Genomic DNA, 24,395 nt, shown 5'->3' on the forward strand with positions numbered 1-24,395 from the left:
TATCGGTATTGTTTTTTTATTATCGGTATCGTTTTTTGTTTTGTTTTGTTTGTTTTTTATTAAATCAACATAAAAAACACAAGATACACTTACAATTAGTGCACCAACCCAAAAAATTATATATCAATATATGTCAATACAGTCTGCAAGGGATACAGTCCGTAAGCACACATGATTGTGCGTGCTGCTGGTCCACTAATAGTACTAACCTTTAATTAATTTTAAATTTTAAATAATTTTACTCATTTTCATTAATTACTAGTCTTTTTATTCAAGAATTTTTTTTAAATTTATTTATCTTATTTTTTTTATTTTTTATTTTTTAAAAGTACCTGATGTTCACCATAACTGGTTGTCCAAATTAGGCATAATAATGTGTTAATTCCACGACTGTATATATCGGTTGATATCGCTATGGGTTGATATCAGTATCGGTTGATATCGGTATCGGTAATTAAAGAGTTGGACAATATCGGAATATCGGATATCGGCAAAAAGCCATTATCGGACATCCCTAATATATGTATATATATATATATATATATATATATATATATATATATATATGTCTTAATAAGGTTATCCAAAAAATAGTGCTCGATACCGTAGTAGAGCGCAATATATGTATGTGTGGGAAAAGAAATCACAAGACTACTTCATCTCTACAGGCCTGTTTCATGAGGGGTTCCCTCAATCATCAGGAGAAATCGGCATCTCTAATACATATATATATATATATATATATATATATATATATATATATATGTATTAGAGATGCCGATAAATGCGTTAAAATGTAATATCGGAAATTATCGGTATTGTTTTTTTATTATCGGTATTGTTTTTTGTTTTTTTTTGTTTGTTTTTTATTAAATCAACATAAAAAACACAAGATACACTTACAATTAGTGCACCAACCCAAAAAATTATATATCAATATATGTCAATACAGTCTGCAAGGGATACAGTCCGTAAGCACACATGATTGTGCGTGCTGCTGCTCCACTAATAGTACTAACCTTTAATTAATTTTTTATTTTAAATAATTGTACTCATTTTCATTAATTACTAGTCTTTTTATTCAAGAAAATGTTTTAAATTTATTTATCTTATTTTTTTCATTTTTTTTATTTTTTAAAAGTACCTGATCTTCACCATACCTGGTTGTCCAAATTAGGCATAACAATGTGTTAATTCCACGACTGTATATATCGGTTGATATCGGTATGGGTTGATATCAGTATCGGTTGATATCGGTATCGGTAATTAAAGAGTTGGACAATATCGGATATCGGCAAAAAGCCATTATCGGACATCCCTAATATATGTATATATATATATATATATATATATATATATATATATATATATATATATATATATATATATATATATATATATATATATATATATATATATATATATATATATATATATATATATATATATATATATATATATATATATATATATATATATATATTAGAGATGCCGATAAATGCGTTAAAATGTAATATCGGAAATTATCGGTATTGTTTTTTTTATTATCGGTATCGTTTTTTGTTTTTTTTTGTTTGTTTTTTATTAAATCAACATAAAAAACACAAGATACACTTACAATTAGTGCACCAACCCAAAAAATTATATATCAATATATGTCAATACAGTCTGCAAGGGATACAGTCCGTAAGCACACATGATTGTGCTTGCTGCTGGTCCACTAATAGTACTAACCTTTAATTAATTTTTAATTTTAAATAATTGTACTCATTTTCATTAATTACTAGTCTTTTTATTCAAGAAAATGTTTTTAATTTATTTATCTTATTTATTTAGTTGTATTTTTTACCTGATCTTCACCATACCTGGTTGTCCAAATTAGGCATAATAATGTGTTGATTCCACGACTGTATATATCGGTTGATATCGGTATGGGTTGATATCAGTATCGGTAATTAAAGAGTTGGACAATATCGGAATATCGGATATCGGCAAAAAGCCATTATCAGACATCCCTAATATATATATATATATATATATATATATATATATATATATATATATATATATATATATATATATATATATATTTTTTTTTTTATATTTATATATATATATATATATATATATATATATATATATATATATATATATATATATATATGTATGTATGTATATATATATAGATATATATATATATATATTTATATATATATATATATATATATATATATATATATTTATATATATATACACACATACACACATACATATGTATATATATATACACACACACACACACACACACACACACACACACACACACACACACACACACACACATATATATATATATATATATATATATATATATATATATATATATATATATATATATATATATATATATATATATGTATATATTGTCTTCAAAGTGCGCATTCTTTTGCATTCTTTTACCAATATAGGGACTCAGGCCCGGCCCTAACCAATCTGGCGCCCTAGGCAAGATTTTAGGTGGCGCCCCCCCCACATCGGCAGTGAAGTGTATATACTCACAAGAAACCGAATAGCTTTGTCTTTGACCTTTTTTTTACTTAAAGAAAGCAAATTAACAATCAGAATAGTTAACAAGATAAAAAAAAATATGAATAAATAAATGAATGCAAAAAATAAAAAATGAATATATGAAATACAATATTTTTTACATACATATTGCTTAATTAACATTAATGATGTGCACTTTAACAACTAGGCTTACAACTATACCTAATATATAAAGGGGTGGAAAAGTGACTATTACCTGCAGGGCAAACATTAGCTAACCAGAAGGCAATAACAATGTAAACAAAAAACACCTGCTTAAAAGATCTAATACAAATGTCCCTGAGGAATGTAAGGTGGGAGTACTGTAATTACCTAACGTTACATTATTATTTTCCATAACAATTTAGCCCCCTCCACAATATTAACCCGACGTTAAAACAGAACTAGCTATTTATTGATTAGCAATTGCCGAATCATGTAACATTAGCTTAATGCTAAAAAGCCAGGTTACTATCACATTCTGTAACAGACAAATAATTTCATGTAGGCTAACGTTACCTACCTGCTACCTCTGTCTTTTTCTCGTTCCTCCTCCTCTTCTTTTCTCTTTTTTCTTCCCTGGGCACCTGACAGTTTTGGCCGTTTTGACATCTTGTGTTGATTTTTTGACGTGGTGACGTCCAAAAAGAGTCATGATACGGGAAGGGAGGGGGCGCAACAAATAATATTTCTATTATATAGGCTTTACTTTGCATTTTAATTAACGAGGGATTATTTTTTCTATTTAGAAATAATAGTACCAACTTTTTTTTTTTTTCTCCAACATTTGTGGCACTGGCGTGGCGCCCCCTGATGGACGGCGCCCTTAGCATTTGCCTATACGGCCTATGCCACGGGCCGGCCCTGTAGGGACTTTTGTCGAGGCTAAAACTAATTTTTCATGTTTACATTGTTTCATATGGGGAAATCTCATTCACGCTTCACTGTACAAACCTTTTTAATATACAAACCATGTTCAAGAACTAATTAAGTTTGTAAATTGAGGTTTCACTGTACTATAACATTGTCGACATAATGCTTTCTGTAAGACCTAAATTCAATTTAACTAATTGTATACCTGTGCACATACTTGCCAACCCTCCTGATTTTCCGGCAACCATTCTCCCGAATTTTTCCCGATTTCCACCCGGACAACAATATTGGGGGGCGTGCCTTAAAGACACTGCCTTTAGCGTCCTCTACAACCTGTCGTCACGTTTGCTTTTCCTCCGTTCAAACAGCGTACCGACCCAGTCACATGTTACATGCGGTTTTTACACACATAAGTGAATACTTGGTCAACAGCCATACATATAAACAACTTTAACACTGTTACAAATATGCGCCACACTGTGAACCCACACCAAACAAGAATGACAAACACATTTCGGGAGAACATCCGCACCGTAACACAACATAAACACAACAGGACAAATACCCAGAATCCTTTGCAGCACTAACTCTTCCGGGACGCTACAATATACACCACCCTAACCCCGCCCACCTCAAAATGTGAGGTAGGTGCCATGAAAATGGCACACAAAATGCTTGAATGGATGAATGAGGATTCATACACAGAGACATATTTGGCGTGGTCTGAAAGTTCATAAACCAAAAAAATATGCAACTAGACGGGTTCTTAAATTGAGGTCACACTGTAGTTCAACGTCTAACACTTGAGTTTGTATGCACGTTCTAACATTCTCTCCCCCGCCCTTGTTTTGTTTCTATTTCCCCAGGATCACATTTTGCCACCTTCCCTTTCAGAGTAAATGGCTTTATGTGGGCACGGAGCGCGGGAACACGCACATCGTCAACATCGAGTCCTTCGTCCTGTCTGGCTATGTCATCATGTGGAACAAGGCCATCGAACTGTGAGTGATGGAACCTCCGCGGCGAAATGTAACTGACTGGTCTTGAGGTTGCAGGTAGAAAGCAAGTCGTCCAGAATACTTTTTTGTTTTAAATTTGTGTTAAATAAGGTTTAAAACATAAAATATGGCACATTGTATAATGCCTTCCCTGCCTTATATCAGCCTTCCCGGTAAGGTCTATTCAGGTGTACTGGAGAGGAGGCTACGCCGGATAGTCCAACCTCGGATTCAGGAGGAACAGTGTGGTTTTCGTCCTGGTCGTGGAACTGTGGACCAGCTCTATACTCTCGGCAGGGTCCTTGAGGGTGCATGGGAGTTTGCCCAACCAGTCTTACATGTGCTTTGTGGACTTGGAGAAGGTATTCGACCGTGTCCCTCGGGAAGTCCTGTGGGGAGTGCTCAGAGAGTATGGGGTGTCGGACTGTCTGATTGTGGCGGTCCGCTCCCTGTACGATCAGTGTCAGAGCTTGGTCCGCATTGCCGGCAGTAAGTCGGACACGTTTCCAGTGAGGGTTGGACTCCGCCAAGGCTGCCCTTTTGTCACCCGTTCTGTTCATAACCTTTATGGACAGAATTTCTAGGTGCAGTCAAGGCGTTGAGGGGATCTGGTTTGGTGGCTGCAGTATTAGGTCTCTGCTATTTGCAGATGATGTGGTCCTGATGGCTTCCTCTGGCCAAGATCTTCAGCTCTCACTGGATCGGCTCGCAGTCGAGTGTGAAGGGACTGGGATGAGAATCAGCACCTCCATGTCCGAGTCCATGGTTCTCTCCCGGAAAAGGGTGGAGTGCCATCTCCGGGTTGGGGAGGAGATCTTGCCCCAAGTGAAGGAGTTCAAGTACCTCGGAGTCTTGTTCACGAGTGAGGGAAAAGTGGATCGTGAGATCGACAGGCGGATCGGTGCGGCGTCTTCAGTAATGCGGACGCTAGAGATGCGCGGATAGGCAATTATTTCATCCGCAACCGCATCAGAAAGTCGTCGACCATCCGCAATCCACCCGATCTAACATTTGATCAGAACCGCATCCGCCCGCATCCACCCGTTGTTATATATCTAATATAGACGATGCAAGGCATTAGTGAGGTTATAAAGCTTTTGCCTGTTAAAGAAAGGAGACTGATCCAATGCAGCACAGACATTCGTGTGCCACGCTGTCACGACCCAGACGCACACCAGTGCGCAATCATATGGGAGCCGCGCTGAGCGCACCTCCAAGCGCATCTCGCTGCAGGCAACGGCCGGGTATATGAGCCCGACGCTCCAGCGCCATCCATTTTCAGGGCTAGTTGATTCGGCAGGTGGGTTGTTACACACTCCTTAGCGGGTTCCGACTTCCATGGCCACCGTCCTAGCTGCTGTCTATATCAACCAGGGTGAGCCCCACCCCTTTCGTGAGCGCACTGCGCGCGGAGTGACCCCTGTTACGCGCACCCGGCGACAGGGGTGGCGGGCAGGTAAGCTGCGCGGGCGGAGCGCGCGGAGTGACCCCTGTTACGAGCCCCCGGCCACGGGGGTGGCGGGCAGGTAAGCTGCTTACCTGCTGCGCGTGACGCCGGCCGCGGCGAAGGCGGACGAGGCGGGGTGTCGGTGCGGTGGGCGCGGTGGTGACCCTGGACGTGCGTCGGGCCCTTCTCGCGGATCGCCTCAGCTACGGCTCCCGGTGGGGCCCTCTCGGGGGAAGGGGCCTCGGTCCCGGACCCCGGCGAGGCGTCCCTTCTCCGCTCCGTAAAAGTGTCCATCTCTTTTTTTTTTCTTCTTCTGTTGTGGCATATGCTGCAGGTGCCTGCTCGTTTTTCGTATGTGGGTAACAACATTTAACTATGTATATATATTTCCCAATTGGTTTAACTGCCACCCGCCTGAATCTATTTAAAATCTAATTTTTTTTTAACCACCCGACCCGACCCGACCCGCGGATAAAATCTAATTTTTTTAAATTTCATCCGCCCGATCCGCGGATAATCCGCGGACTCCGCGGTTGTGCCCGCAAACCGCGCATCTCTAGCGGACGCTGTATCGATCCGTTGTGGTGAAGAAGGAGCTGAGCCGGAAGGCAAAGCTCTCGATTTACCGGTCGATCTACGTTCCCATCCTCACCTATGGTCATGAGCTTTGGGTTATGACCGAAAGGACAAGATCACGGGTACAAGCGGCCCAAATGAGTTTCCTCCGCCGGGTGGCGGGGCTCTCCCTTAGAGATAGGGTGAGAAGCTCCGTCATCCAGGGGGAGCTCAAAGTAAAGCCGCTGCTCCTCCACATGGAGAGGAGCCAGATGAGGTGGTTCGGGCATCTGGTCAGGATGCCACCCGAACGCCTCCCTAGGAAGGTGTTTCGGGCACGTCCGACCACGGGGAAGACCCAGGACACGCTGGGAAGACTATCTCTCCCGGCTGGCCTGAGAACACCTCGGGATCCCCCGGGAGGAGCTGGACGAAGTGGCTGGGGAGAGGGAAGTCTGGGCTTCCCTACTTAAGACCTCGGATAAGCGGAAGAAGATGGATGGATTGATGGCATTGTATAATGCAAATTGTCGTTTGTGTCTCTGGAACTGCGTTTTTTTGTACGTGTAGCAGGACGCTCCTGTGTGCATGTAACTGACACAATAATAATAACAACATACATATAGACCAGTGGTTCTTAACCTGGGTTCGATCGAACCCTAGGGGTTCGGCGAGTCGGCCTCAGGGGTTCTGCGGAGCCTCCGCCGCGGAGGTCGAGACACACCCGACTCATCGTGTGAATAAAAACTTCTCCCTATCGGCGTATTATGGATACCCCCAAACAATGTTCCCTCTATTTTTCTATATGCCTGGACCTGCTCAGTGGCCTAGTGGATTGAGTGGGTAGGTTGTGAGTTCTAACCTAGGCCGAGTCATACCAAAGACTATAAAAATGGGAGCCATTACCTCCCTGCTTGGCACTCAGCATCAAGGGTTGGAATTGGGGGTTAAATCACCAAAAATTATTCCCGGGCGTGGCCACCGCTGCTGCCCACTGCTCCCCTCACTTCCCAGGGGGTGATCAAGGGTGATGGGTCAAATGCAGAGGAGAAATTTCACCACACCTAGTGTGTGTGTGACAATCATTGGTACTTTAACTTAGATGTGCACACTGTGGCCACACCCAAACCAAACTAAATACCAAGTTAATGACCCCAAAAGGGACAATCGGTAGAAAATGGATGGATGGATGTTTTATTATTATAATCAGATGACAGCAGTCATTTCCATGGGATTATTTTCTAAAATAAGTGTTTTGGCCCACTTACAATGACAATAACAGAAAATATAGTTTTTCATGAGCTGTGTACTAGTAGTGAAGTGAAGTGAATTATATTTATATAGCGCTTTTCTCTAGTGACTCAAAGCGCTTGTACATAGTGAAATCCAATATCTAAGTTACATTTAAACCAGTGTGGGTGGCACTGGAAGTGTCTTGCCCAAGGACACAACGGCAGTGACTACGATGGCGGAAGCGGGGATCGAACCTGGAACCCTCAAGTTGCTGGCACGGCCACTCTACCAACCGAGCTATACCGTTCCACAAGTAGTATTGTATGTCTGGGTGGGGGGGGTCCTGCTTTGGAAATAATTTGTACCCCTTTCCTATATCGCATTTAGTTCCCACTGAAACATTCACATGTTGCACAATGAGATGTAAACATGGGATCATGAGTACATTCCTGTTGCTTTCTGTTTCTAAAATATATCTTTATTAATATTTCGTAATATAATAACATCATTTCATGATTAATATTTATAAATCAAGATTAAATTAAGAACAAATATATATATTGTTCACTTAAGAAGGGCTCGGTGAATGCGCATATGAAACTGGTGGGGTTCAGTACCTCCAACAAGGTTAAGAACCACATAACTGGGAGCAAAATAGCACGTGTAAAATGTTGTTGGTAGAGTTTGTATATATTATACAGTGAGATACGTCTTTAGTAAATCTGCCAAGAAATATGTACTTCAATCAAAAATAACCTTCTGATGTCTTCACATCTCACTTTTTAGCAATGTAACATTTATATCGTCATACATATCGACAGACTGATATGGAAAAAAATAATAATAAATTCACTTATCGCCCAGCTCTATGTGAGTGAATATTATAAATACTTCAGTGGTTGTCAGTGTAAAGTGCTTTGGGTGTTCAATTCCCACCTGTTCCTTGTTTAGGGTTGGTTAATGTTCTTCCGCATGCGTTCTGTTCCTTTCTGAGTTCCTGCTAGACCTGAGTTGATTTTATCTGAAGAAGGGAAATCCTGCTCGCACTTTGCCTACCTGCTCTTTATCCTGGGAACAGCCATACGGTCACAGTCAGGAGCCGCTGACCCACTATTGAAGTTGTGGGTGAAGGAGTGACAAAAGCCTCATTTGCTGAGATGAACTTTTCGTAGCTGCGGATGTAGATTGAGATCTTGACGCGCCATCAAATTACAGCGAAGTGTTTTACAGTTTTGTTTTTTTTCCCCAATTATGCCACCCGCCTACGTTCCACTGGCTGGTGTTAGACTGACAAGCCCCACACTATCGTGTCAGTCAATAGCCGCTTCCACACCGAGACATCTTGTCTCTTGTGACAAGACAAACTACAGCCGGCGGTCATAACACTTGTATGTGTGTGTGTGTGTGTGTGTGTGTGTGTGTGTGTGTGTGTGTGTGTGTGTGTGTGTGTGTGTGTGTTCTTGTATTTCGGGTCTCAAATTGACCGTGTGTCGGCTTGAAAAGTGCTCCCCCTCTGGTCAACATATGAAATAACAAGTGCGTATAAGAAATTGAAATGCGCCCCCTTTGGCCAAAATTAATTTAAAAAATATATATAAATATGTATATAAGGACATACTGTCATAACTTGAAGTAAATAATGAAGATTAAAAACCAATTACAAGCAAAAAATTCAAAAACATTTTTTTTGTTAAAAGCATTTTTTTTCTTCACAATGTGTCGACTTTTTTCTTATAAAATCGGGAACAATTTCTCATATTCTTTCTGTTTCTGTAATATTGCAATATTTTCACGTAAAATTATTCCTTTTTTTTAATGTAAAATTATTCCTTTTTAATGCAAAATGGCGACATTTGTCATATAAAATGCTGACTTTTAGCACAATATTGCCAATTTTTGTGTTGTTCTTGTAAAATAGTGACATTTTTTGAGTAAAATTATGACTTTTGTCATAATTTTGCCAAGTAAAATTCCGATTGTTATTATAATATTGTCAAAATTTAAAAAGTTTGCTTCTAAAATTGTGACTTTTGTCGAGTAAAATGACGACTCTTTTCATAAAATTTGCCAAAATGTTAAGCTTTTCTTGCAAAATTGCGACTGTTATTGAGTAAAATTCCAACTTTTGGCATTACTTTTCACACATGTTCAGTTTTTCTTGTAAAATTTTGACTTGCGTTGAGTAAAATTATGACTTTTATTATAATACTGCTTAAATTTTAAGTTTTTCTCTTGAAATCGTGACCTTTTTCTTGTGAAATTCCAACTAATTTTTCACAACAGTTTTTTTTAAATATTTGCATAGTTTGTATGTATTATTAATGTTGTAAATACAAATCTTTATATATCTAGAAAGGGTGGTCCTAAAGAGGTAGGCAATTTTTTCCAGAGGTCTCAAGAAGGTAACAAATACAAGAATATGCGCGTGTGTGTGTGTGTGTGTGTGTGAGTGTGTGTGTGTGTGCGCGTGCATGCGTGCGTGCGTGCATGTGTGTGTGTGTGTGTGTGTGTGTGTGTGTGTGTGTGTGTGTTCTTGTATTTCGGGTTTCAAATTGACTGTGTGTCGGTTTGAAAAGTGCTCCCCCTCTGGTCAACATATGAAATAACAAGTGCGTATAAGAAATTGAAATGCGCCCCCTTTGGCCAAAATTAATTTAAAAAATATATATAAATATGTATATAAGGACGTACTGTCATAACTTGAAGTAAATAATGAAGATTAAAAATCAATTACAAGCAAAACATTTTTTTTTTAAATAAAAAAATTATTAAAAGCATTTTTTTCTCACAATGTGTCGACTTTTTTCTTATAAAATTGGGAACAATTTCTCATATTCTTTCTCTTTCTGTAATATTGCAATATTTTCTCATAAAATGATTCCCTTTTAATGCAAAATGGCGACATTTGTCATATAAAATGCTGACTTTTAGCACAATATTGCCAATTTTTGTGTTGTTCTTGTAAAATAGTGACATTTTTTGAGTAAAATTATGACTTTTGTCATCATTTTGCCAAGTAAAATTCCGATTGTTATTATAATATTGCCAACATTTAAAAAGTTTGCTCATAAAATTGTGACTTTTGTCAAGTAAAATTACGACTCTTTTCATAAAATTTGCCAAAATGTTAAGCTTTTCTTGTAAAATTGCGACTGTTATTGAGTAAAATTCCAACTTTTGGCATTACATTGCACACATGTTCAGTTTTTCTTGTAAAATTTTGACTTGCGTTGAGTAAAATTATGACTTTTATTATAATACTGCCTAAATTCTAAGTTTTTCTCTTGAAATCGTGACCTTTTTCTTGTGAAATTCCAACTAATTTTTCACAACAGGTTTTTTTAATATTTGCATAGTTTGTATGTATTATTAATGTTGTAAATACACATCTTTATATATCTAGAAAGGGTGGTCCTAAAGAGGTAGGCACTTTTTTCCAGAGGTCTCAAGAAGGTAACAAATGCAAGAATATGCGCGTGTGTGTGTGCGTGCGTGCATCTGTGTGTGTGTGTGTGTGTGTGTGTGTGTGTGTGTGTGTGTGTGTGTGTGTGTGTGTGTGTGTGTGTGTGTGTGTGTTCTTGTATTTCGGGTTTCAAATTGACTGTGTGTTGGTTTTAAAAGTGCTGTCCCTCTGGTCAACATATGAAATAACAAGTGTGTATAAGAAATTGAAATGCGCCCCCTTTGGCCAAAATTAATTTAAAAATATATATATATAAATATGTATATAAGGACATACTGTCATAACTTGAAGTAAATAATGAAGATTAAAAACCAATTACAAGCAAAAAATTAAAAAAAAAAAACAATTATTAAAAGCATTTTTTTTCTCACAATGTGTCGACTTTTTTCTTATAAAATTGGGAACAATTTCTCATATTCTTTCTGTTTCTGTAATATTGCAATATTTTCTCGTAAAATTATTCCTTTTTTTTTTAATGTAAAATGATTCCTTTTTAATGCAAAATGGCGACATTTGTCATATAAAATGCTGACTTTTAGCACAATATTGCCAATTTTTGTGTTGTTCTTGTAAAATAGTGACATTTTTTGAGTAAAATTATGACTTTTGTCATCATTTTGCCAAGTAAAATTCCGATTGTTATTATAATATTGTCAAAATTTAATAAGTTTGCTTATAAAATTGTGACTTTTGTCGAGTAAAATTACGACTCTTTTCATAAAATTTGCCAAAATGTTAAGCTTTTCTTGCAAAATTGCGACTGTTATTGAGTAAAATTCCAACTTTTGGCATTACATTGCACACATGTTCAGTTTTTCTTGTAAAATTTTGACTTGCGTTGAGTAAAATTATGACTTTTATTATGAAACTGCCTAAATTCTAAGTTTTTCTCTTGAAATCGTGACCTTTTTCTTGTGAAATTCCAACTAATTTTTCACAACAGGTTTTTTTAATATTTGCATAGTTTGTATGTATTATTAATGTTGTAAATACAAATCTTTATATATCTAGAAAGGGTGGTCCTAAAGAGGTAGGCAATTTTTTCCAGAGGTCTCAAGAAGTTAACAAATACAAGAATATGTGTGTGTGTGTGTGTGTGTGTGTGTGTGTGTGTGTGTGTGTGTGTGTGTGTGTGTGTGTGTGTGTGTGTGTGTGTGTGTGTGTGTGTGTGTTCTTGTATTTCGGGTTTCAAATTGACTGTGTGTCGGTTTGAAAAGTGCTCCCCTTTTGGTCAACATATGAAATAACAAGTGCGTATAAGAAATTGAAATGCGCCCCCTTTGGCCAAAATTAATTTACAAAATATATATAAATATGTATATAAGGACATACTGTCATAACTTGAAGTAAATAATGAAGATTAAAAAACAATTACAAGCAAAAAATTCAAAAAAAAATTTTTTTTATTAAAAGCATTTTTTTTCTTACAATGTGTCGACTTTTTTCTTATAAAATCGGGAAGAACTTCTCATATTCTTTCTGTTTCTGTAATATTAGAAAATATTTTCTCGTAAAATTATTCCTTTTTTTAATGTAAAATTATTCCTTTTTAATGCAAAATGGCGACATTTGTCATATAAAATGCTGACTTTTAGCACAATATTGCCAATTTTTGTGTTGTTCTTGTAAAATAGTGACATTTTTTGAGTAAAATTATGACTTTTGTCATCATTTTGCCAGGTAAAATTCCGATTGTTATTATAATATTGCCAACGTTTAAAAAGTTTGCTTATAAAATTGTGACTTTTGTCGAGTAAAATTACGACTCTTTTCATAAAATTTGCCAAAATGTTAAGCTTTTCTTGCAAAATTGCGACTGTTATTGAGTAAAATTCCAACTTTTGGCATTACATTGCACAGATGTTCAGTTTTTCTTGTAAAATTTTGACTTGCGTTGAGTAAAATTATGACTTTTATTATAATACTGCCTAAATTCTAAATTTTTCTCTTGAAATCGTGACTTTTTTCTTGTGAAATTCCAACTAATTTTTCACAAAAGGTTTTTTTAATATTTGTATAGTATGTATATATTATTAATGTTGTAAATACAAATCTTTATATATCTAGAAAGGGTGGTCTTAAAGAGGTAGGCATTTTTTTCCAGGGGTCTCAAGAAGGTAACAAATACAAGAATGTGTGTGTGTGTGTGTGTGTGTGTGTGTGTGTGTGTGTGTGTGTGTGTGTGTGTGTGTGTGTGTGTGTGTGTGTGTGTGTGTGTGTGTGTGTGTGTGTGTGTGTGTGTGTGTTCTTGTATTTCCGGTTTCAAATTGACTGTGTGTCGGTTTGAAAAGTGCTCCCCCTCTGGTCAACATATGAAATAACAAGTGCGTATAAGAAATTGAAATGCGCCCCCTTTGGCCAAAATTAATTTAAAAAAAATATATATAAATATGTATATAAGGACATACTGTCATAACTTGAAGTGAATAATGAAGATTAAAAACAAATTACAAGCAAACAATTCAAAACATTTTTTTTTTGTTAAAAGCATTTTTTTTCTTACAATGTGTCGACTTTTTTCTTATAAAATTGGGAACAATTTCTCATATTCTTTCTGTTTCTGTAATATTGCAATATTTTCTCGTAAAATTATTCCTTTTTTTAATGTAAAAGTATTCCTTTTTAATGCAAAATGGTGACATTTGTCATATAAAATGCTGACTTTTAGCACAATATTGCCAATTTTTGTGTTGTTCTTGTAAAATAGTGACATTTTTTGAGTAAAATTCCGATTGTTATTATAATATTGTCAAAATTTAAAAAGTTTGCTTATAAGATTGTGACTTTTGTCGAGTAAAATTACGACTTTTCATAAAATTTGCCAAAATGTTAAGCTTTTCTTGCAAAATTGCGACTGTTATTGAGTAAAATTCCAACTTTTGGCATTACATTGCACACATGTTCAGTTTTTCTTGTAAAATTTTGACTTGCGTTGAGTAAAATTATGACTTTTATTATAAAACTGCCTAAATTCTAAGTTTTTCTCTTGAAATCGTGACCTTTTTCTTGTGAAATTCCAACTAGAAAAAGGTTTTTTTCCATAGTGGATCTAACATAATTCCATAGTGGATCTAACATAATAGTGAGAGTCCAGTCCATAGTGGATCTAACATAATATTGTGAGAGTCCAGTCCATAGTGGATCTAACATAATAGTGAGAGTCCAGTCCATAGTGGATCTAACATAATATTGTGAGAGTCCAGTCCATAGTGGATCTAACATAATAGTGAGAGTCCAGTCCATAGTAGATCTAACATAATAGTGAGCGTTCAGTCCATAGTGGATCTAACATAATAGTGAGAGTCCAGTCCATAGTGGATCTAACATAATATTGTGAGAGTCCAGTCCATAGTGGATCTAACATAATAGTGTGAGTCCAGTCCATAGTGGATCTAACATAATAGTGAGAGTCCAGTCCATAGTGGATCTAACATAATAGTGAGAGTCCAGTCCATAGTGGATCTAACATAATAGTGAGAGTCCAGTCCATAGTGGATCTAGCATAATATTGTGAGAGTCCAGTCCATAGTGGATCTAACATAATAGTGAGAGTCCAGTCCATAGTGGGGCCAGCAGGAGATCATCTTGAGTGGAGACAGGTCAGAAGCTGATGCACAGATGAGTGGTCCTACTATGATCCAATTCAAGAAACTCTTCAAACCAATATGAACATTCTGAATTTATTTCGTCCATCCATTCCTTTTTCTAGATAATCTTAATTTTCTCACGTATGAAATATAACTTACTTCACTAAGCATTTTATTTTTTTCCAAAAAGTCAACCCAGTTAGCAACCACAACTCTTAGCTTGTTAGCGTCCCAGAGCCTAAGAGTGTTAACGGAGCTGGAACTAATTGATATAATAGGAAAGTCCCTTTAATTGCAAATATTGATCGGGAATCAAAGGAAAATGTGTTCTCAAAGGTGGACTGTAAGCTGTCTGAATGAGTCGGACACACGCAGGAAACAACCAATAATGCAAATTAAAGTAATTAGGTCTGTTTTGTTTTGTTTTAGACAGCCAATACCCATTTTACTGAAGAGTTGGCAACACTGACGACACATTTTCCGTTCTGTTCTCTCCCTACGAGAAAATGGGGGAAGTAAACACGCTTTTAAACACACCTCGTCGTGTTTGACTGTGATGTCATTTAGCGATACCCCAGGATGCAGAGACAAGGCGGCAAGTGCAGTCAGTAAAGTCTTTAATTAGCAGAATTGGTTGACAGTAACAAGAATACAAAGTGGAAAAATAACAAGTCTGGCGAGGAAACACATGATAGGAGAGGGAAAACTCTCAAAAAAGTGGAAAAAAAATAAAAGAAACAGGTACTAAGAGTTGAGCTTATTTAGTAAACATGTTGGAGGTAAACATAATTATGAACAGGAAAACAAACATCTCACCGTCGTCAATATAACACAAGGTTAGCAGGAGTCCCAGCAGAACTAATCGCTAAACTCAGCAAAAGTAAAGTGGATTATATTTATATAGCGCTTTTCTCTCGTGACTCAAAGAGCTTTTACATAGTGAAACCTAATATCTAAGTTACATTTAAAGCAGTGTGGGTGGGCACTGGGAGCAGGTGGGTAAAGTGTCTTGCCCGAGGACACGGCGGCAGTGACTCGGGTGGCGGGAGCGGGGATCGAACCTGGATCCCTCAAGTTGCTGGCCACTCTACCAACCGAGCTATACCGCAGGAAATGTACATTCAAAAGAAGAGCTTCCAACAGGAAATGAAGGTGTAAAATAGGAAAAAAACAAAAAAACATGCGAAACATGACAAAAATGACCAAATAAAATCAAACACAAATTAATGTAAGTGATAACATGCTACTTATTATCAGTAAATGTTGAGACATGAAGAAAGGGTACAAGTTGATTTTATATGCTTATTTGTGTTTTATTGTATCCACTAAGCCAGGCCTAGATAATTATTTTGCTTCGGGGGGCCAAATTTAGATTATTTATTATTTATTTATTTAAATAATTATTTTGCCTCGGGGGGCCAAATTTGAATTATTTATTAATTATTTATTTAGATAATTATTTTGCTTCGGGGGGCCAAATTTTGATTATTTATTATTTATTTATTTAGATAATTATTTTGCCACGGGGGGCCAAATTTAGATTATTTATTATTTATTTATTTAGATAATTATTTTGCCTTGGGGGGCAAAATTTAGATGATTTATTATTTATTTATTTATTTAGATAATTATTTTGCCTCGGGGGGGGCAAATTTAGATTATTTATTTTGCCTCGGGGGGCCAAATTTAGATTATTTATTATTTATTTATTTAGATAATTATTTTGCCTCGGCGGCCAAATTTAGATGATGTATTATTTATTTATTTAGATAATTATTTTGCCTGGGGGGGCCAAATTTGGATTATTTATTATTTATTTATTTAGATAATTATTTTGCCTCGGGGGCCAAATTTAGATTACGTATTATTTATTTATTTAGATAATTATTTTGCCTTGGGGGGCCAAATTTAGATTATTTATTAATTTAGATAATTATTTTGCCTTGGGGGGCCAAATTTAGATTATTTATTATTTATTTATTTATTTATTTAGATAATTATTTTGCCTCGGGGGGCCAAATTTAGATTATTTATTTTGCCTTGGGGGTCCAAATTTAGATTATTTATTATTTATTTATTTAGATAGTTATTTTGCCTCGGGGGGACAAATTTAGATTATTTATTATTTATTTATTTAGATAATTATTTTGCCTCGGGGGGGGGGGGATTTAGATAATTTATTATTTATTTATTTATTTAGATAATTATTTTGCCTCGGGGTGGCCAAATTTAGATTATTTATTTTGCCTTGCGGGGCCAAATTTTGATTATTTATTATTTATTTATTTAGATAATTATTTTGCTTCGGGGGGCCAAATTTAGATTATTTATTAATTATTTATTTATTTAGATGATTATTTTGCCTCGGGGGGACAAATTTAGATTATTTATTATTTATTTATTTAGATAATTATTTTGCCTCAGTGGGCCAAATTTAGATTATTTATTATTTGTTTATTTATTTATTTAGATAATTATTTTGCCTCGGGGGGGCCAAATTTAGATGATTTATTTTGCCTTGGGGGACCAAATTTAGATTATTTATTATTTATTTATTTAGATGATTATTTTGCGTCGGGGGGCCAAATTTAGATTATTTATTAATTATTTATTTATTTAGATAATTATTTTGCCTCGGGGGGCCAAATTTAGATTATTTATTATGTATTTATTTAGATAATTATTTTGCCTCGGGGAGACAAATTTAGATTATTTATTATTTGTTTATTTATTTATTTAGATAATTATTTTGCCTCGGGGGGGGGCCAAATTTAGATGATTTATTTTGCTTCGGGGGGCCAAATTTAGATTATTTATTATTTATCTATTTAGATAATTATTTTGCCTCGGGGGGCCAAATTTAGATTATTTATTAATTATTTATTAATTTAGATAATTATTTTGCCACGGGGGGGCTGATATGACTGCAAGGTGTATCGCTGCGGAATTAGAGAAATAGTATAAAATTAGCTAAAAAAAAGCTAGCACTTTAATGTTAGCATATCACTTGGTATGTGAAACAAGCTAACTGTTAGCATGCCAACATGCTACCATGAAAGTGCAAGCTTTTTCCGCTAATTTTGCAACCGTTTACCCTACGACGGTCAAAGCAGAGCCATGCTAACGTTAAAGGGCTAGCTTTTTGAGCTAATTTCGCAACGCTAACATTAACATGCTACCGGTTAACGTGTGTCAAATACCAAGTTATATGACTGTAAGGTGTATGGCTGTGTAATTAGAGAAAACAAACATAAAGTTAGCTAAAAAATTAGCACTAAATGCTAACTTTTTTTTTTTTTTTTTTTTTTTTTTTTTTTTTTTTTGGTCCTGTCCAGCGAGTAGATGTAGATGCCCATATCGGCTGTTCAGATTCACTTTACAACAGAGAAATGCTAACAGTTAACAAGTGTCACGAAACTAATTTTGTTGCACTTTTTAACTTCTATCCCGTTACATTCGTCTATTCTAAAAGAAGAACCGATCAGTAAAAAAAAACGAGTCGATTAAAAGAGTGAAGGCTGTCCTTCATTAGAGGAAACGACCTTCAGTGCACAAAGCAACCTCCCTTTATTTACTGCACGTCTCTCTCACTTTAATAGCCGTCAGGAGACATTTGTTGGGGGATTTAAAAGTGCATGTAAATATCACATCTGCATTCTTTAGAGAGGTTGTTCTTTGTAGTGGTTGTTCTTTATAGAGGTTGGCTGCAAGATAAACGCTCACACTCACTGTGAGTAGTTAATGTGTAAAAGGACAACAGATGTTGGGAGTCAAGCATACTTGAACCTACTTCAACCACCAGAGAAATCAGCATTAAGCTCGCTCTATCTCCACTCCACGGTATCTATCTCCACGGTATCTATCTCCACGGTATCTATCTCCACGGTATCTATCTCCACTGTATCTATCTCCACTGTATCTATCTCCCCGGTATCTATGTCCACGGTGTCTATCTCCACGGTATGGTGCTGGAACAGCGGGCGTATGGAACTCAGGCTCGAGGCACACGACACCCCAGCCTCACCCAACATGAGGACGACCGTCTTTAAATGTCCTGATTCTGCTAGTGTTGAATCTGTGGTGTGTTCACTTTAGTATGGAACAACATGTGCCAGTAGATGTTCATTGCTGATTACTTCTAATTCTTTCATTTGCTTTCAAGTGCTATAATACATGGTAATCATACAAAGGGTCATTCGAAAATACGTGTTAGTCCTATTAAAATGAGAAGAAAAACAAAAGCAATTTGTAATCTTGCATTAAAGTACCAGTAGAGTGGACTTTACATGCTTATTTGTGTCCATTAAAGCTGTGTTTTTCAACCACTGTGCCGCGGCACACCACTGTGCAGTGAGATAAAGACTGGTGTGCCGTGGGAGATGATCTAATTTTACTTATTTGGGTTCACAATATTGTTTCAATGGTGCTAAAGTGCGTTTTCAATGGGTTTGTGTGAACATTGAAGGCGGTTTAGAGTTTTGTAATTGGCACTAAAGTTCATATTTGTAAAGATTGAAGCCAATTTAGAATTTTCAATGGCACTTAAGTGTGTTTCTGCCAACATTGAAGATATTTTAACGTTTATTTGCCACTAAAGTGCCTTTTTGTAAAGACTTTACAATGGCGCTAAAGTGAGTTTTCGACGCTAAGACGGGTTTGTGTGAACATTGAAGGCGGTTTAGAGTTTTCTAATTGGCACTAAAATGCATATTTGTAAGGACTGAAGCCAATTTAGAATTTTCAATGGCACTTAAGTGCGTTTTTGCATACACTGAAGACATTTTAACATATATTTGGTGTGTTTTTGTAAAGAGTTTTCAATGGCGATAAAGTGCGTTCTCGACGCCAATACGGGTTTGTGTGAACATTGAAGGCAGTTTAGAGTTTTGTAATTGGCACTAAAGTTCATTTTTGTAAAGATTGAAGCCAATTTTGAATTTTCAATGGCACTTAAGTGTGTTTTTGCCAACACTGAAGACATTTCAACGTTTATTTGGCACTAAAGTGCGTCTTTGTAAAGAGTTTTCAATGGCACGAAACTGAGTTTTCAATGCCAAGACGGGTTTGTGTGAACATTGAAGGCAGTTTAGAGTTTTCTAATTGGCACTAAAATGCATTTTTGTAAAGACTGAAGCCAATTTAGAATTTTAAATGGCACTTAAGTGTGTTTTCATAAACATTGAAGAAAATGTTACGTTTATTTGGCACTAAAGTGCCTATTTGTAAAGAAATGTGTTTTCAATGCTAAGACGCGTTTGTGTGAACATTGAAGGCAGTTTAACATTTTCTAATTGGCACTACATTGCATTTTTGTAAAGATTGAAGCCAGTTTAGAATTTTCAATGGCACTTAAGTGTGTTTTTGTCAACACTGAGGACATTTTAACGTTTATTTGGCACTAAAATGCGTTTTTGTAAAGAAATGTGTTTTCAACGCTAAGACGTTGAAAACGGGTTTGTGTGAACATTGAAGGCCGTTTAATGTTTTGTAATTGGCACTAAAGTGCATATTTGTGAGGACTGAAGCCAATTCAGAATTTTCAATGGCACTTAAGTGCGTTTTTGCAAAAACTGAAGACATTTTCAAGTTTATTTGGCACTAAAGTGCGTTCTCGTAAAGAGTTTTCAATGGCGCTAATTTGCATTTTCAACGCCAAAACAGGTTTGTGTGAACATTGAAGGCAGTTTAAAGTTTTGTAATTGGTACTAAAATGCATTTTTGTTAAGATTGAAGCCAATTTAGAATTTTCAATGGCACTTAAGTGCATTTTTGTAAAAACTGAAGACATTTTAAAGTTGATTTGGCACTAAAGTGCGTTCTCGTAAAGAGTTTTCAATGGCGCTAATTTGCATTTTCAACGCCAAAACAGGTTTGTGTGAACATTGAAGGCGGTTTAGAGTTTTGTAATTGGCACTAAAGTTCATTTTTGTAAAGATTGAAGCCAATTTAGAATTTTCAATGCCACTTAAGTGTGTTTTTGCCAACACTGAAGATATTTTAACGTTTATTTGGCACTAAAGTACATGTTTGTAAAAAGTTTTCAATGGCTCTAAAGTGTGTTTTCGACGCTAAGACAGGTTTGTGTGAACATTGAAGGCAGTTTAAAGTTTTGTAATTGGCACTAAAATGCATTTTTGTAAAGACTGAAGCCAATTTAGAATTTTCAATGGCACTTAAGTGCGTTTTTGCAAACACTGAAGTCATTTTAAAGTTTATTTGACACTAAAGTGCGTTCTTGTAAAGACTTTTCAATAACACTAAAGTGCGTTCTCGACGCCAAGACCGTTTTTTGTGAACATTTAAGGCAGTTTAGATTTTCTAATTGGCACTAAAGTTCATTTTTGTAAAGATTGAAGCCAAATTAGAATTTTCAATGGCACTTAAGTGCGTTTTTGCAAACACTGAAGACATTTTAACGTTTATTTGGCACTAAAATGCGTTTCTGTATAGAAATGTGTTTTCAACGCTAAGACGTTGAAAACGGGTTTGTGTGAACATTGAAGGCGGTTTAACGTTTTGTAATTGGCACTAAAGTGCATATTTGTGAGGACTGAAGCCAATTCAGAATTTCCAATGGCACTTAAGTGCGTTTTAGCAAAAACTGAAGACATTTTAAAGTTTATTTGGCACTAAAGTGCGTTCTCGTAAAGAGTTTTCAATGGCGATAATTTGCATTTTCAATGCCAAAACAGTTTTGTGTGAACATTGAAGGCGGTTTAAAGTTTTGTAATTGACACTAAAGTTTGTTTTTGTAAAGATTGAAGCCAATTTAGAATTTTCAATGGCACTTAAGTGTGTTTTTGCCAACACTGAAGATATTTTAACGTTTATTTGGCACTACAGTACGTGTTTGTAAAAAGTTTTCAATGGCGCTAAAGTGCGTTTTCGACGCTAAGACGGGTTTGTGTGAACATTGAAGGCAGTTTAAAGTTTTCTAATTGGCACTAAAATGCATTTTTGTAAAGATTGAAGCCAACTTAGAATTTCCAATGGCACTTAAGTGATTTTTATAAACACTGACAATCTAACATTTAGTTGGCACTAAAGCGCGTTTTTGTAAAGACTTTTTAGTGGCGCTAACGTGTGTTTTCGACGCTAAGACAGGTTTGTGTGAACATTGAAGGCGGTTGAAATGTTTCTATTTGGCACTAAAATGCATATTTGTAAAGACAGTAAAACAGTTACTAAAGTGAGTTTTCAACGCTAAAACGGGTTTTTGTCAACATTGAAGGCAGTTTAGAGTTTTCTAATTGGCACTAAAATGCATTTTTGTAAAGACTGAAGCCAATATAGAATTTTAAATGGCACTTAAGTGCGTTTTAATAAACACTGAAGAAATTGTAACGTTTATTTGGCACTAAAGTGCCTTTTTGTAAAGAAATGTGTTTTCAATGCCAAGACAGGTTTGTGTGAACATTGAAGGCGGTGTAGAGTTTTCTATTTGGCACTAAAGTACATTTTTGTAAAGATTGAAGCCAATTTAGAATTTTCAATGGCACTTAAGTGTGTTTTCGTAAACACGGAAGACAACGTAACGTTTATTTGGCACTAAAGTGCGTTTTTGTAAAGAAATGTGTTTTCAACGCTAAGACAGGTTTGTGTGAACATTAAAGGCGGTTGAAATGTTTCTAGTTGGCACTCAAATGCATATTTGTAAAGACAGTAAAACAGTTAAAAGAGTTTTCAATGGCGCTAAAGTGCGTTTGTACTCTTCTGACACCACCAGCTGGCAGTATAAGTGTCCACATAAGTGGCCATGAGACCCCAATTCAGTAGTGTACACAATTTTGGAAATAAGAGCTAAAAGGTGCTGTCCACGTATGTGGCCACTAAGGCCTTTAGAGGTTAATGCTGGTCAAACTTGTAGTATATTTGTTCGTGCTACATTTGTGCTGCAAAATTATTATAGTTTTTATGTAAAAAAGTAGTATATTTGTTTTTGTTATTATTGTTGTATTGATTTATTTTTTGGTTTTGGTGTATGTTTTTTAACTATTGTAGTTTTTCTGTTATTAATGTTTTATTAGCCGTAATCTTCCTACATATATGTCCCATCTGTTTGTGCTACATTTGTGCGGGTTTGTGCTGCATTTTTTTTGTCTAACTATTATAGTTTTCATGTTATTAATGTTTTATTAGTTTTTATTAGTTTGTCAAACTCGTCCCATTCATTTGTGCTACATTTGTGCTACATTTGTGCGGGTTTGTGCTGCATTTTTTTGGTTTATTATAGTTTTTATGTTATTAATGTTTTATTATTTGTAACCAGCTCCCCTACCGTGGCAAAATCTCTCTATATACATGTCCCAATTGCTTGTGCTACATTTGTGCAGGCCTACTACGCTATTTTATTTTAACCTCTTAAGGCCCAAGGTGTTTGTTTACATGTTTGTTTGTTTTATTTCTCTTTGCTATTTGGGCTTATTGGACCCTAATTAGAATAAAAACTAAGAATCATCTTTTGACATGATGTACTTAGTCCATAAGTACACAAATGTGTACATCATGACATGCTAATTCTTATTTTTACACTTTTTTTCCCCAAATTCCATTGGATGTTGTACTCTTCTCACACCACCAGATGGCAGTATAAGTGTCCACATAAGTGGCCATGAGACCCCAATTCAGTAGTGTACACAATTTTGGAAATAAGAGCTAAAAGGTGCTGTCCACGTATGTGGCCACTAAGGCCTTTAGAGGTTAATGCTGGTCAAACTTGTAGTATATTTGTTCGTGCTACATTTGTGCTGCAAAATTATTATAGTTTTTATGTAAAAAAGTAGTATATTTGTTTTTGTTATTATTGTTGTATTGATTTATTTTTTGGTTTTGGTGTATGTTTTTTAACTATTGTAGTTTTTCTGTTATTAATGTTTTATTAGCCGTAATCTTCCTACATATATGTCCCATCTGTTTGTGCTACATTTGTGCGGGTTTGTGCTGCACTTTTTTTGTCTAACTATTATAGTTTTCATGTTATTAATGTTTTATTAGTTTTTATTAGTTTGTCAAACTCATCCCATTCATTTGTGCTACATTTGTGCGGGTTTGTGCTGCATTTTTTTTGGTTTATTATAGTTTTTATGTTATTAATGTTTTATTATTTGTAACCAGCTCCCCTACCTTGGCAAAATCTCCCTATATACATGTCCCAATTGTTTGTGCTACATTTGTGCAGGCCTACTACGCTATTTTATTTTAACCTCTTAAGGCCCAAGGTGTTTGTTTACATGTTTGTTTGTTTTATTTCTCTTTGCTATTTGGGCTTATTGAACCCTAATTAGAATAAAAACTAAGAATCATCTTTTGACATGATGTACTTAGTCCATAAGTACACAAACGTGTACATCATGACATGCTAATTCTTATTTTTACACTTTTTTTTTTCCAAATTCCATTGTATGTTGTACTCTTCTCACACCACCAGATGGCAGTATAAGTGTCCACATAAGTGGCCATGAGACCCCAATTCAGTAGTGTACACAATTTGGGAAATAAGAGCTAAAAGGTGCTGTCCACGTATGTGGCCACTAAGGCCTTTAGAGGTTAATGCTGGTCAAACTTGTAGTATATTTGTTCGTGCTACATTTGTGCTGCAAAATTATTATAGTTTGTATGTAATAAAGTAGTATATTTGTTTTTGTTATTATTGT

General features: G+C 35.7%; 1 protein-coding gene across 11 annotated transcripts in view; it reads left to right on the forward strand.

The window, feature by feature from the left end:
* Positions 1-24,395, forward strand: part of stxbp5l (syntaxin binding protein 5L) — a 457,116-nt gene that overhangs the window by 241,459 nt on the left and 191,262 nt on the right. For 10 of the 11 annotated variants that reach the window (XM_061926057.1, XM_061926060.1, XM_061926058.1 and 7 more), the window contains exon 5: positions 4,326-4,460. In XM_061926057.1, coding sequence (XP_061782041.1) covers positions 4,326-4,460 — 135 coding nt within the window. The remainder of the gene's footprint in view (positions 1-4,325; positions 4,461-24,395) is intronic. The other variant, XM_061926067.1, reaches the window with a different exon arrangement.

This window comes from Nerophis lumbriciformis, linkage group LG31, assembly GCF_033978685.3.
Source record: "Nerophis lumbriciformis linkage group LG31, RoL_Nlum_v2.1, whole genome shotgun sequence".
In the NCBI taxonomy this organism is placed as follows: Eukaryota; Metazoa; Chordata; class Actinopteri; order Syngnathiformes; family Syngnathidae; genus Nerophis; species Nerophis lumbriciformis.